The following is a 16,396-nucleotide window of genomic DNA, read 5'->3' on the forward strand; positions in this document are numbered from 1 at the left end:
CACGACGGCTGGTTCGAACCAGGAAGGCTGACACCCTAAACAAAGTCCCCATTTGCATCGGTTTATTTTACAGATTGCATATGAGCGACGTTGCCCCGTTCTTCAAGCATAATTAAGACATTGGGATATCAGACGACGCTGGCGTCCACTGGAGGCCCTGACGTGGCTCCGAGGACCATTGAAAGCAGGTCCAGTCATTGATTTCAACAGTGTGAGGCCAGCAATTACCTGACACAAAAAGTGATCCTTTTCTTCTGGTGGCTCCAGGAATACGTTGGCTGGTGAGACGGAGATGATGCAAGCAAGTGTAAGACCTTGGCACTCTGATTGATTGATTTGAATCCAGCCTTCTTCAGATGTGGATTTTGTGGAAATGGAAAGAAAAGAAATGTAATAAATGGACCTTTGTTTGGAAAAAATAACCTGCAGCTGTAATATGGGTTGAGGTCTTCACCTGTCTACGTCCAGAACATTGACCAAACAAGTGCTTGACGTCCTTGAATTGCTGTAATGCGTGTCTTGGCCACTAGCGTTTATGGAGTAGACTTTTTCTCAGACCTTTTGGCCGTGTTTGCCTGAATATCAGCCAACTTGGATGTGTAAATACGTCCTTCAGTCTGCCTGCTGCAGATGATTCCAGGCTGGGTTGAGGTGTTCTCCTGTTGGTCTGCCAGTAGTCACCAAGCTCCAAACGCCGAGTGCTCGGTAAAGGATGGAATATGTCGTCCGTATCACTGGCTTCTCTCGCTTCAAACCCCGGCAGAGCTTGACTTGCATCTCCCCAAAACTCCCACCTAGCGTCAATGTCCACGTGAACCACAGACGGGATTTCTCAGCTTTTTACTTCCGGCAGGCGGAGCTTATGTTTTTGCTGCACCATCTCCATCCTGCCGACAGTCGCCATCTTCCATGACTTACTGTAAACCTCATTGTTGTAACTATCACGCCGTACCCTGGAGGATTCTGCACTGTGACTGGAACCCCTCCTCAGGGAATCCCGTGTTTGTCATTAATTGGATTTATTACAACCTCAATTTCAGTCCTACAAGCCGGAATCCAAACCAACCGGGATGGTCACGGCCGTGTTCTGCAGAAACGAGGCAAACGCTGTCAGTCTTAAATCCTTTCATACCAAAATGAGTTTTACAATTTTAACATGGTTATCATGCATTCTAGATATAAAGGATCTAAGGATCTGAGGATCTGAGGATCTGAGGATCTAAGGATCTAAGGATTTAAAGGATCTGAGGATCTAAGGATCTAAAGATCTAAAGATCTAATGGATCTGAGGATCTAAAGGATCTGAGGATCTAAATCAAATGTGGTAAACTCTGAGGACAAAGACAATGTTTCAAATACCATCTGCTATCTTTCTAGCTCATTTCTATCGTTTGTATCGCCCATACAATGAATTCAGGACGAGGTATTGCACCCGTCTTGACCCATTTGGGAGTTCAGCTACAGTCCGATTCCCAAGTGAGGCGACATCGAAGGTGCTGGCAGTTTCTGCCAACATGCCGACTTCAAAAGTTGATGGGGCATCAATACGTCAGTGCAATTACTTAAATATTGTCATTGAATGCGTGCCTACACAAGGCCTGCAGAAGCCCACACAAGGCCTGCACAAGCCCACACAAGGCCTGCACAAGCCTAGAGAAGGTCATGACCTAGCTGATGACCTAGCTGATCAGTCAGTCACCAGAAAGAAAACAAGCTAGCACCTTACAGTACCTGCAAACATTCCAGGAAAGTGAAGGTCACAAACAGCTGGGGGGGTGTGGGGGGGTCTCATCTGGCTTCCTGCTAAATTAGAGCAACATTCACTGAGTTTAATGAGCTATCTGTCATTTGGGCTGCAGGTCTGGAAATGGTTGATTGTGTGCCTCGGCTACGTGTTGGGACATCATGCAGGCAAATCTAAAGACATTTACACATGGGGGGTGGGGGGGGCAGTACACACACACACACACACACACACACAACTGTCATTATCATTAGCCGAGTGGAGACGGACAGAAAGATGCATGTGGTCATTGAGAGAGCAGAGCTAGGTTGCTAATTGGAGTGTTTGTGTGTGTGTGCAAATGTGGCCGTGCACGAGGGTCTAGCAGTTAAAGGATGTATTTAAGGGCGTGCACGGACCAGACAGATTAAAGATGATGGTGGCATAATTGTGCAGATTAAAAGAGTTTCCAAGGCCCATCATCTTTGACAATGGGACACGCTAATGACTTGTGCGGCTAGCGCCACCTAAAAAAAACCTCCATCGATCACACACCATCAGATACAAAACACAATACACACCATAATACACACCATAATACACACCATAATACACACCATCAGATACAAAACACAATACACACCATAATACACACCATAATACACACCATCAGATACAAAACACAATACACGCCATAATACATACCATAATACACACCATAATACACACCATAATACCCACACTTCAGCGTGCAATTAATTGAAAAGAGTTAACCTTGGTCTAACAATGGAAATACGCTGCTTCATTAAATGTACTTAATCGCGTGGTACAGATAGGAAATGAGGTCTGTGTCTGTGAAACGGTTCTACAGAGACTCCACCTGGAGGTCAAGTTTAATGAAGAAACCATGGCAATGGAGAAAGACTGTTGTGTTTAAACGTATCCTGGTAAACACTCCCTGGTATGCCCACATACCAAGAGCCCACACCGGCCCTCTTGGATGTGGCTAGTCGGGTTTTAGTCCGTTGTCACGAGTACGAGCCGCAGGAAGCCAATCATGGCTACGATGCGGACACCAAATGTGACCCATGATCCCAGTGAATGTGGCACCTTTCCTAACGACGGCTGACCAATTAGTTTGACGAGGTCTGTGACGCTCCGGTTGGCGTACCAACGGTGTTTTTGTGTCGCTGCAGAGGGGGTGTGTGAAGTCTGGCTGACCAGCGAAGACACGGGGGCCTACGGCCGAGACATCGGGACCGACCTGCCCACCCTTCTTTGGAGGCTCGTGGAAGAGATTCCCGAAGGGGCCATGCTGAGGCTGGGCATGACCAATCCGCCCTACATCCTGGAGCACCTGGAGGTAGGCCACGCCCAAAGTACTTCATTGCTTGCCTTCTACTCAATAGTAGCAACGTTTCAATAGATTGAGCCGTTTGGAATAACATTTGGGAGTTCAGGACCACCTTCCTAATTGAGGGCTTTTGTTTCTCCTTGGTTTTGTCCCGACGGCTGATGGCGTTATCCCTTCCAGTGGACAAATATTGCTTTGTGTAGATCCTCTCTGTTTTGCTTAGCAAGCAGTTTAGCTGCAAACCTCCATTCATTAGTGCAGTTCATTCGCCTTTCTCCCTAATGAGTCAATTAAGGACCATTGTGTCCTCTTTAGTAGCCTCATTTTATCAGTCGTTACTGCCTTGCCTAATGGAACAATGGACATTGTTATCCGCTCTCTCTCTTCATTCAGGCCGCACTTGGCCGTGCGTCTGTCGGTCTGACTTCCTATCACTGAAATCTCCTCATTTTCTCTCTGACCGTCTATCTTGGTTCATGTCTGAATCCGTCGTGTCGGTCTGCGCGTGGCGACGCCACATCGTCTTTTCTACATTTTCAACAGGCTTTCAGGCCTCTGCTTTCACACGGCAGCAGGAGCAGGAAACACAACCTCCATATCAAAATGGCCGACAAGTTGTGGTCGAACAATCCGCCCCTTTCATATATCCGTCCGTCCTATCCTCACAAGGGTCGCAGGGATGCGAGGGATGAGGCTGAGCGAGGCTGAGCGAGGCTGAGCGAGGCTGACCGAGGCTGACCGAGGCTGACTGAGGCGGTCCAGCACGCGAAGGACAGGGAGGGATGGAGGAATAAAGTGAATAAATAAACCAATAAAGTGTTTTCAACCCCCCACTTGCCCCGTGAACTGTACGTGAATGCCCGCTGCAGCCGTGGAGGGAGGGGCGGTCGCTGTGTGTGACTGGCCAATGGCAGAGCACGAAGAGCGAATACGTAATGAGCATTTCTTTAAACACGAATACAGATAATAACCAGATGTACCCGTTGCATACTCATATCATAATACCCGTCCCAGACCCTGGTCCATAAGGAATATGGGGCTCATCCCTAATATCGGGAATATAAATCCATTTGGTTCCTCCGGCGTCTAGACGGGGAGATGCAGGGTAGCCATGTTTAAAGCCAAGGAAGCTTAAGCAGACTGGTTTTATTAATCTGTTGGCTTTGTTAACCCAAGTCTAAAACATCCAGTAATTGCAGCACTGTAGAAAAACGACTATGAATTATTGATGTGATCAATGATTTATCATATGTTAAACATGACATTTATATGAATGATGTAGTTCAGGGGAATTTGAATTAGGTCAAAATGGCATGATTATTAACTCATGAAGCAAATCTTCCGCTGTCACGTCCACTGTACAACGTCATTGTTGTACTTGTACTTGTCGTACTTGTACTTGGAAGCTGATATTTCTTTCTTTTTTACTTCTCGGGTCGTCTTTGGCAGTCGCTGATTATTTGTCAGCTAATTGATTGGGAAATGTAGAGTAGCAAATTAAAAAGGGAGGCAGGGAGTACATGGAGGAATCAAGCAGGGAATCTTAACCCAGAAAAAGAGTTTTTAGTCGTAAGTCTTGTCAGGTTGGCAACACAAACGCATTTGAATCAAACAATCAAAGTTGACTGGAAATGAGGGCACGACTGGGGAAAAGGAAGCCGGGATGAAGGCCCGAGGATAGATACCAGGACTAAAGACGAGTGGGAGCGGAGCTGTGGGATGTAGCAGTGGAGGTTGTAATTAACCGGGGGTTAATGGGGGTGGCTAATTGTCCCCCACATGTATAGGTAGCTTTCTGCTTGGCTACATTACAATTAAAAGCACCCTCCTAATGATAGGGAATAACAATTAACCCATAATTAGAAATATGCTGGGATGACACGCGGGCTTGGCGTGGACGTTAAGAATCCTTTCTTATGCTTTTATTGTTAACGTCCGTGCGTCACATTCAATTGGATCCTTTCTTATTTTCATTCCTCACTCAATTAACCTACATAAGAAAAGATAGGAGTCGTCTTCTTTAACTTATCATCTTTTGTTTCTCGTGTCCCCCATTTACCCTTTCCTCTCTCCCCGTCCACACCCACTCTTCATTTGCCCCCCCACGCATCTTGACCTACTTGGATGATTATTGGAAGGCCGTTGTGAACATTTTCTGTTTTTAGAGAAGATATTATGAGTGGAGTGGGTTCCACACTGGAACTGACTGCCATGCAGCCAGGATCGATTCCCACTGAATGCTTCATTTCCAGCTGCCGTGCGACGGACCGAAGACCATGGGACCATTCGCGGGCGGAACGGGCTCCAGGCCCTGAACAGGATGAGTGGTAGCCTACAGAAAGTACATGTACCAGTAAAGTAGTGGTACCTCTACTTTCAACACTTGATTAGAGCTTACAAGAAAACTACGCCTCAGATGTTGTAGGTGGAACCCTCAAATGTCCCTCTCACCTGTGAACAAGACACCGGGATACTTGAACCTTTCCATCTGGGGCAAAACCTGACTCCCAACCCAGAGGGTGCAATCCACCCGTTTCCGACTGAGAACCAAGGCCTCAAATACCGTATTTGTCAACCACAAGGGTTCGTCTTGTTGCTTCTGAGTTTGACCAAAAAGATTCAATCTCATTCTCAGGCAGGGAATCAATCCCACCCGGGACCGTTCAGGCTGTCTGTGAAGAAGCCTGCTCTGACTTGATAGGACAGCTCTAGTCTGAGGGGATGGCGTGTTGGGGGCACGCCACTACAAGGGCGGCTTCACTCTGACCATTGTCACAACTGAACACGATACTAGCAAAGGTCATTCCACAGAGGTCGTACCACACGACCAATGGCGGATGGCTAACGCCTATTTAGCCACTGTGCTTTTATGCTGCTGAAGCGTTCTTTCTTGGGGCGTCTGGGGCGTGCCTGGATGGATGAGAATATTCCTTTACTAATTCTTACTCCCTCTAATTATTCTCTCCAGCTTTGGACCATTCCCCTTTCATTGGCGTTGTTCATGGTGGCGCTAATCACAGCAATAGGAACGGTATGACGGAGGCCAAACGTGGATTATCCAAGCGACCCCCTGCTCTCCGTTCATTTGGAAAACCGCAGCATTCCTGCCGTAAAACAGCCAATGGCTCTGATTGAGGCTGAAAATTGGAAGTAACCTCTTCACTTATCCTGAAAAGTTCACGTTCTCTCGCGCTCGTCTCCTTCTGACAACGAAGAACATGCAATTTCCTCTCATGTGCTGCCGCTTTTTCTTCTTGTTGGCTCGCTCTCTGTCAGCCATCCTCGGTAGCATTTACTGATTGGAGCAGTTTCAGGCCCGGTCGCCCCTCACGGGCCTCTGCTCTCTGACATTTCAGTTGATTGCGATGAGCAATCAGAGGTTCCTGTTAAAAGTAGTTTGAAGTAAAAGGCCACATTTTTGTTCTTGGCATTTCTTGCCACTTTTTTAGCCGCTCGTCTTTGCTCTGCACCTTATCCACCGATCCATAACTCGCTAAATGGCTGTCAAAGGTGCACCGGTCTTCCTTCCTTCCCATCCTTGGATGGTCTACGTTGTCTGTGTGCACGTGATGATTCCTGCCGCTTGCTTTTGCAAGGCAGCGTGTGATTGAATTGAGCACGCTAGCAGCAAATGAGGTGTGAAAGTAGCCTCGTACGTAGCAATCAGCCAGGCTGAGATGAATGAGATTGCTCTTGTCCATTAGACATCCTCCTCACAGCTCTTCCAGGTTCCACCGGAGATCCATCAGATATGCAGCTCACACGTGCAGGAGTCGCTTGGGCTGCAACTGTGCATGCAAGAAGGTTTACTATGCTTCATTTAGGATTAGACCCGTCTTTCATGTTTCTACCTCTGTCCGTTCTTTAATAGACAGCAGTAGAACATGGCTAAGTTTCAGGACAATATCGGTTCCCGACTAGAAAGAAAACCAGCTTTTTTGCTCCGCTCCATAGCACTCCATAAAAGATTAGGATTATACAGTAAGAGTCTATCAATACGTCCTTATGACTGCATGCTTATCCTTGACTTTGAAAATAACATCATAAATAAGAAATCATTTATTACTGCTTTTCTTTTTTCTGCATGAAAATGCCAAACACGGGCCTTTTGCCAATGACATCATAATGTGGACCCTCATTTGCAAGTGTTGTACACTGATGGGCTCAATTTATTGCTAAAATCTACATTTCCCATGATGCATCGGGTGCAGCTGTAGGACGTAGCGGAGGGTACGAGTGAAGTGGAAACTAACGTCATGGTTTGAACTCGTATTCAACGATCTCAGTGTAGAATTACTCCAACTTCTGTTTGGACTACTCGGACCTCCAACCGTCCGTATCACCAGTTGGGGGTTTCAAAGGCTGGACTGCTGTGTGATGAGGAGGCTAAATGGCTAATGGCTAATAGCTAATGGCTAATGGCTAATAGCTAATGGCTAATGGCTAATGGCTAATGGCTGGAGACAAAGTGACACCAAGAGCAAAAATGAAAGAGACAAAAATGTTTTGGGGAATTATGAGGGTGTTCAATTGCCATGCAGAAGACCTGAGCTGTTCTTGGTTCCCAGGAGGAGGAGGAGGAGGAGGAGGAGGAGGAGGAGGAGGATGGTGAGGAATGACTTTGATGGCAGGCCACCGCCTTAAACACACTTTTCTGTTGAATTCACCAAGATAAAAAAACATCTTTCTGTGTATTAAGTATCCATCCGGCATGGACGCCTGGGGCATATAGACAGGCGTGGCCTGTATACGGTACATATACGGTTGGCCTGTATACGGTACGTATACGGTTGGCCTGTATACGGTACGTATACGGTTGGCCTGTATACGGTACGTATACGGTTGGCCTGTATACGGTACGTATACGGTTGGCCTGTATACGGTTGGCCTGTATACGGTACGTATACGGTTGGCCTGTATACGGTACGTATACGGTTGGCCTGTATACGGTACGTATACGGTTGGCCTGTATACGGTACGTATACGGTTGGCCTGTATACGGTACGTATACGGTTGGCCTGTATACGGTACGTATACGGTTGGCCTGTATACGGTACGTATACGGTTGGCCTGTATACGGTACGTATACGGTTGGCCTGTATACGGTTGGCCTGTATACGGTACGTATACGGTACGTATACGGTTGGCCTGTATACGGTACGTATACGGTTGGCCTGTATACGGTACGTATACGGTTGGCCTGTATACGGTTGGCCTGTATACGGTACGTATACGGTTGGCCTGTATACGGTTGGCCTGTATACGGTTGGCCTGTATACGGTACGTATACGGTACGTATACGGTTGGCCTGTATACGGTACGTATACGGTACGTATACGGTTGGCCTGTATACGGTACGTATACGGTACGTATACGGTTGGCCTGTATACGGTACGTATACGGTTGGCCTGTATACGGTACGTATACGGTTGGCCTGTATACGGTTGGCCTGTATACGGTACGTATACGGTTGGCCTGTATACGGTTGGCCTGTATACGGTATGTATACGGTACGTATACGGTTGGCCTGTATACGGTATGTATACGGTACGTATACGGTTGGCCTGTATATGGTATGTACGCATCTTTTAGTTCAGTGGTTGGCACTTGTCACTATCAGTGCGCGCTGGAAGTTAGGATAGCTTCTACCAATCAATAAACTAACCTAAAACCCGACCCAGTAGCTCTTTGGGGTCTTTTTTCTGTTGCTGGATTTACACTAAAACCAATGTAAAGCCAGCCCTCTGTGACATCACAAAGGGGCCTTTTGCACCGCCCTCTGAAATCCAGTTCTTCGAGCCATCCCAAAGTCCTTTCAGGGCTCACTTTCAAACGCACAAACGTCATGACGTGAAACCTTGGCGTGGTTTAGCATCACGAGACAACATTCTAGCCACGTCTAAAGGCAGACAAGGGAAAGAGCATCATGGGTCCCCTTTGATACCGTAGTATCCTCAACCAGCCAGCAGCTCTTGATCAAATGAGGCAACTGTGTCCTGGGAATGTTTAGATACTACGTGTGTGTACCCTTGTAGCCACACACACACACACACACACACACACACACACACACACACACACACACACACACACACACACACACACACACACACACACACCAACCCTTCAAGCACCCCTCACCTTCACACTAAGACGTGCTCGCTAGCAAAGCTTAGACGCCGTCCCTCCAAGACCATTTTCATTTGAATGAAGGCTTTGGGGGCGTCTGCACATTAGCGGCCTAATGTAGCGTTATGTGAGGGACCCGCTAGCAAACGAAGCCCCACAGTAAAATATTCTCATATGTCGATAAACGACGGGCCCTGACTTCCCGCATGGAATTCTGTTTTCCCGTGCGTCCTGCCACTCTGGTTGTTGGGGGTTGGCCATTTTCTAATCCGTTTGAATATGATATCATATAGTATAATACAGTAGACTATATGATATCATATAGTATAATACAGTAGACTATATGATATCATGTAGTATAATACAGTAGACTATATGATATCATGTAGTATAATACAGTAGACTATATATCATGTAGTATAATACAGTAGACTATATGATATCATATAGTATAATACAGTAGACTATATGATATCATATAGTATAATACAGTAGACTATATGATATCATGTAGTATAATACAGTAGACTATATGATATCATGTAGTATAATACAGTAGACTATATGATATCATATAGTATAATACAGTAGACTATATGATATCATATAGTATAATACAGTAGACTATATGATATCATGTAGTATAATACAGTAGACTATATGATATCATGTAGTATAATACAGTAGACTATATGATATCATATAGTATAATACAGTAGACTATATGATATCATATAGTATAATACAGTAGACTATATGATATCATGTAGTATAATACAGTAGACTATATATCATGTAGTATAATACAGTAGACTATATGATATCATGTAGTATAATACAGTAGACTATATGATATCATATAGTATAATACAGTAGACTATATGATATCATGTAGTATAATACAGTAGACTATATGATATCATATAGTATAATACAGTAGACTATATGATATCATGTAGTATAATACAGTAGACTATATGATATCATGTAGTATAATACAGTAGACTATATGATATCATGTAGTATAATACAGTAGACTATATGATATCATGTAGTATAATACAGTAGACTATATGATATCATGTAGTATAATACAGTAGACTATATGATATCATGTAGTATAATACAGTAGACTATATGATATCATGTAGTATAATACAGTAGACTATTCCAGGCTAAGCCAGCCCCTAAATGCATCAAGACACGCTTTAGCGGGGTGGGGGGGGGCTACCGTTGTCTACCATTTTAACAAGCCACATCCTGCTAAGGTGCAGCTGCTTCCTGTCTTGTTTTGCTCCATCTCACTAAACGCAGTAGATGACGGGAGAGGCTTCACAGCGCTTTGCCGCAGACGCCTTTCTTCTTTGTTGGGAAAGGCCTCTTTTAATTGGCCCCTTTTCCCTCCGCTTGGCTGCAGCTCGTCTTCGCCACGTCCTGCTGCGAGCGTCGCTAAATTCACAGGTTGGAGTTTTAGCACCTTACACTGGGATGGGATTGCACAAATATTCTCACTTTTGAGGTGACCCAAGTATCGCCTATCAAATCTCTGATATCAATCTGTTATCTGATGGAAGCTAGGAAAAAATCTGACGTAATAGTTGGCGCCCGTCTTCCTCCCGTCTTCCTCCCGTCTTCCTCCCGTCTTCCTCTCGTCTTCCTCCCGTCTTCCTCCCGTCTTCCTCCCGTCTTCCTCCCGTCTTCCTCCCGTCTTCCTCCCGTCTTCCTCCCGTCTTCCTCTCGTCTTCCTCTCGTCTTCCTCCCGTCTTCCTCCCGTCTTCCTCCCGTCTTCCTCTCGTCTTCCCGTCTTCCTCCCGTCTTCCTCCCGTCTTCCTCCCGTCTTCCTCTCGTCTTCCTCTCGTCTTCCTCCCGTCTTCCTCCCGTCTTCCTCCCGTCTTCCTCCCGTCTTCCTCTCGTCTTCCTCCCGTCTTCCCGTCTTCCTCTCGTCTTCCTCTCGTCTTCCTCCCGTCTTCCTCCCGTCTTCCTCCCGTCTTCCTCTCGTCTTCCTCCCGTCTTCCTCTCGTCTTCCTCCCGTCTTCCTCCCGTCTTCCTCTCGTCTTCCTCCCGTCTTCCTCCCGTCTTCCTCCCGTCTTCCTCTCGTCTTCCCGTCTTCCTCCGAAGCAGTTTGATAAACAAGCTTCAAGGGGGCCGACGATGCTCCTTTCCGGCTTAGTATTGAGTTGTGGACTCCGATACGGCAGCTTGACACCATAACCCACGCTGGAAGCTTTCTAGAGCTTCCAGAATGTACACCTATTCCAGCTGTACTTCCAAAAGGGTCTGTTTCACTGTATCCCACCCACAACCCGCCTTCGGGTCCGCCCGCTCCACTGTGATTGGTCTCACTACCAAGTGCGACAGCTGAGGCCTCCAGCTTGTACCTGGGCACGCCCATATGAGGAAGTCACCGGCTGGATGAGCCATCCCAAACTTCTTTTAGGGCTCACGTCCAAAGGCGCAGACCCGCTTATCTGAAACCTTTATAGTTCAGAAAAGTGGAAAAAGAGCAGAATGTCCCTTTTCAATATTTTGAAGGCGACACAAAGTGAAACAGACACCATGTATTTGTATTTGAGATTTTTTCAACACGTAGAGATCAAAGCCATGGTAATAATGAAGACCTGTTCCTGCAGCTGGTTTAGTTTTTGTTTCGTACCGGGAAAGAATGGGGCCAGACTGCCGAAAAGAACTCCAAATGTATTTATAGAATACAGTGGGAATAATCAAACCCACTTTTCCAGAGAAAAGAAAAGCTCCACAGAAAACATAAGATGATAAAACATAAGATCACTGAGGGTTGCTTCCACGCCCCCCCCCCCCCCCCCCCCCCCATACGGATATGTTCCTTGTTCTCCTATCTGATTTTAAGGGGGTAGATATCAGATGATTGGAGCTAAGCCAGTTAAGATGGAACCTTTGTGGTGTGTGTCTATCCGAGGCCGCGTGCTGAAGATGAAAGGATTTCCTGCCGAGCTCGTCCAATAAGAGCGAAGGCTTAGAGGAGGTGGAAGAGGAGGATCGTTGTAGCCGTGCTAAATAAATGATAAACAAAATGCAATCACGTCACACCTAACGGAAAAAGCTCATCAGCCCAGGAGTGAAGTTGATTTTTCCCACTCGGTGACGCCGAGACGTGTTGTCGTTATCGCCGCATCGTTTTCACTGTAGACTCACTAGAAAGGCCTGCACTCCACCGGGTTGGCTAACGACAGAGATTCATATCGTGGTCGGGGATAATGATTGGCGGATGGGGTGCTCCGTGTCAAAATGGCTGGTGTGAATGAAAAGTGCCTTGCTCGTCAAGCTAGCACGTTTGGACCTCGTTCACCCTTCGTCATACACGCACACGCATCATTGATCGTCATTGATCGTCATTGATAGGGAATCTAAATAGAACGCTTTTCATACGGAGGCGTGCTGCTTGCATACCAGAAAGGAGGACTGGAGCAGTAATGGGTTCAATTCCCTCTGCTATCACTTGCTGACCTACAGACTCATCTGCATCCTTGACTAAGTCATTGACAGATCACTCAGCTCAGTGGAGAAATGCTGAAGGCGACAGTCCGGCTTCATCTACTGTGACCCGCACGTACTAATTACCCTCACCTTGGACATGTCGCCGTCGTACCGGGGATCCCTTCCACTTGTCACTGGCGCTTGTTTAGCATGCACGTTACAGAGAACACGTTTCTATTTGTGTCACCTTTGGTAGCACAAAACCTGATTGGGACAAAAAGCAGCTCGGGAGGACTTAGGAAGAATTGGCTCTCAGCCCCCCAAACAGCATTCAAGGCAAACGTTACTTTCTGTTTGCAGCCACCCCCCCCCCCCCATCCCGTTGTGGCACACTTGCAGTGGGCTGATTTGTGTCGCCAATCAGGCCCCATTTTCCAACCAAATTAATTCTTTCTAATTTGGAGCTGGCAGTGGTCGACCCCCCGCGGTGCACTGCGACTGAACTGTGGCTCCGCATGTGTGTGTGTGTGTGTGTGCACGCTCTCGTGTGTGTGCACGTCTGCGTTTGTGTCTGTGTATGAAGTGGGGAGCGTTCTTCAATAGATCATAATGAGAAGACGGACTGCAATCAGCACATTCTTGGAGGAAATCATTACATGCTTTCTTTCTCTCTCCTTCTTCTGGTGATTAGCATGCTAATGACACCACCTGATTATGTCCATCAGACAAATCTGACATCTGGGGTCTCTCCACTTCTGTACTTGTGGAAATGATAACAACCCGGCAAACTCTGGCATATTCAGTTCAATAACTAGAACTATAAATATAAATAAATAACTAAGAAAGAAACAACTGCAGAACAAAAACATACATGGCTAACAACTGCTAAATTAGTGAAACAACCTCACTCTATGGGACATCGGACACACACCAAAGAAATCTTTCTGTATATTGGTTCATGTTTCTGATGGCCCCTGGGACCCGTTTGTGCTCTCCTCTCCTCTTTAGGAGATGGCCAGGATATTGAACCATCCCCGAGTCTACGCCTTCCTCCATGTTCCAGTGCAGTCCGCCTCAGACAGCGTCCTCATGGACATGAAGAGAGAGTACTGCATTGAGGACTTCAGAAGGGTGGTGGACTTCCTGAAGGACAGGTAAGCCACAACGCTGTCATATACATGTCGTATACATGTCGTATACACGTCGTATACACGTCGTATACACGTCATATACATGTCATATACATGTCATATACACATCTGTAGTAGCAGAGTGTACTTGTGTATTTCATCACGACACCTTAGCCCACAATCACATGTTTTATCACGGTTATTAAATCATCATGCAAACTGTATGGAAACTCATCTGTGGGATTAATAGTAGCCGTGGACGTCTAGATCATCAACATCTACATGATATCCCATAATAGACTAAGGAGAGATTGATATGAAAATGGATTCAGACCAAATGACTCGGTATTACTGAGAAGCGTATCATGTCTGCTAGGATGCTACTGCTGTCACCAGATGATCCATAACCTTATTCTGGTGTTAAACATGAATTTATTGGAGTGATCTGCTACATGTTGTTCTCTTTTTCCGTTGGTCTGCCCGACCTGTCTTGAAGCCTTGCAGACATCTGATTGGTCACAGTCAGAAGGTCACATGTTGACTGTGGTTGAACGTCTCTGAAGGAGAACCACGTTGTCATCCAGTCCTCTCAGGAGGTGTTGATTTGTGGAGTGGAGGCCTCTCTCTGTCTCCAGTTGTTATTTTAGTGTTCAGTTGAAATGCAGCACAGTGATCTTCATCCCAAAATCCTAGAAGGCCAGGAGGCCAGGAAACAGTCCAGGAGACGCCGAGTGCATCATAAGATCATGAGATCATAAAGAGATCTGGTTTCTGCTGTCTTTGTTCGATATATTTTGCTGTGGTCGGTTTGTCGCCGCCTTCTGTCGCTTCAACACGATGTTGCTTCTGTGGACACTTTGCTGGTTCTGGTGTCGTGGTTGGCCCAATTTAGCTCAGCCGTAATGGCGGGGATGTAGCTGGGGGTCTGGGAGGGGCGCCAGGACAAGCCAAAACACCCCCTCCGTGTTTGATGGCGTGAGACTATGCACGGTGTGTGTGTGTGTGTGTGCGTGTGCGTGTGTGTGCGTGTGCGTGCTCATGTTTGTGTATGTGATTAGCATAGCCATTGATATCCTACTTTTATTGGGGGGGGGTTCCCTTTGGCTATCACAGAAGGAAACTGCTATGATGACCTCTTCTCACCTTAATGATAAAGTGTGTGTGTGTGTGTGCTTGCGTGTGTGTGTGTGTGTGTGTGTGTGTGTGCTTGCGTGTGTGTGTGTGTGTGTGTGTGTGTGCGTGTGCGTGTCCGTGTTCGTTGGAATGAATTCAACAGTGGACTTCCCGCAGGTAACACGTGACTTTTGACAGCCCTCGTAAACGATGAACTTGCCCCACCTCCACAGCAGACCTGCCAAGGCTTGCAACACCAACCCCGGCGTTGGGGTGACTGCAGGAGTCCTGAAGGGTCTAACCCACAAGGATTTCCACTCGGTGGCTGGAAGGGGATTCCCCGTGCGTCCAAAAGTAGGCCAGCAGGTGGTTCGCCTGTGAGCGTCACAGATGACGGCCATGACAGATGAAGGCCAAGTGAAGTTCACCACCAAGCTGGAGACAGACACGCTGTTGTTGAGCTAAGGTCAGGGTTTATCTAACGGACACATGCAGCAGGAGATAAATGGACTTTTCTTTACAAACGGCTTAGGACCTCCAACCTCGTGGGGGTCGTGAAGGGTCAAGGGTCAAACGCTTCTGGCCTTTCTAATTCCAAAACACATGCAGACCTCCCTCCTCCACCTCCACAGTTCAACTCTTGTTACGTATGACCTTTATTTGGCTCTACTTGCCGCACGTACACAGAAGGAACATGTGGAATGTCATCATCACGGACCAAATGGGCATGAGGGGAACGTCTGCTCCTTCGCTGTGATTGGCTGCCCGTGTCCGCATGACTCTTTACTTCCGTAGGGCCGTCCAAAAGAACGTAGTACTTCATTCGTTAAGGGAAGATTTGTCATGTAATTAGCGCATGGACCTCACCGAGTCACACGGAGTCTGCCCGTGAGGTGCATTCACGGACACTGCGAAATCCAAACATCAGCCCACCTTAACTGTGTAAACTGTGTCAGGTGTTCAAAGACAAAACACCAAACATGACTGGGGACGCGTTCCAATGCCCGGTGGGGTAAATAAGATGGCTGTTTCCAAAGGCAGGGCAGTTGGGGTTGGGGGATGGGCCGACCTCAGGGTTGCCACCTTCCGGAGGTCTGGGCTCCACATGCTCGAGTCCTCGCTGTTGGACCACGACTTGTAGTTGAACTGCTATGATCTCATTTCATCAGGCAAGTGGCAAAAGGCTCTCAATGAGCCCACATGATCCATGAAGTCCGTTGTCTTGACAGCCAGCCCACATGATCAAGTCCATCGTCTTGACAGCCAATCAAGCGTGGAAATGACATGTTCTGTCCTGGTTCTGTCCTTGACGTAGCAACTGGTGTGTCAAGTCCTTCCCTCCATGCATAATTCCAAATGTAAGCGGAGAGATGATTTGATGAAATGTCTTCATTTGTCATCGTCTGCCAACGTTTTCATCTTCCTCTTCCCGTTTCCATCAATTAAAAGCAAACGATGGAGTGCTGCTCTAATGTCGCAGCGTATGAGGAAATC

General features: G+C 46.8%; 1 protein-coding gene across 2 annotated transcripts in view; it reads left to right on the top strand.

Moving 5' to 3' along the window:
• The window catches only part of cdkal1 (CDK5 regulatory subunit associated protein 1-like 1), a 133,742-nt gene that overhangs the window by 65,937 nt on the left and 51,409 nt on the right, over positions 1-16,396 (top strand). For both annotated transcript variants that reach the window (XM_058052923.1, XM_058052924.1), the window contains 2 exons: positions 2,920-3,086; positions 13,668-13,813. In XM_058052923.1, the coding sequence (XP_057908906.1) occupies positions 2,920-3,086; positions 13,668-13,813 (313 nt within the window). The remainder of the gene's footprint in view (positions 1-2,919; positions 3,087-13,667; positions 13,814-16,396) is intronic.

This window comes from Doryrhamphus excisus, chromosome 17, assembly GCF_030265055.1.
Source record: "Doryrhamphus excisus isolate RoL2022-K1 chromosome 17, RoL_Dexc_1.0, whole genome shotgun sequence".
Taxonomy (NCBI): Eukaryota; Metazoa; Chordata; class Actinopteri; order Syngnathiformes; family Syngnathidae; genus Doryrhamphus; species Doryrhamphus excisus.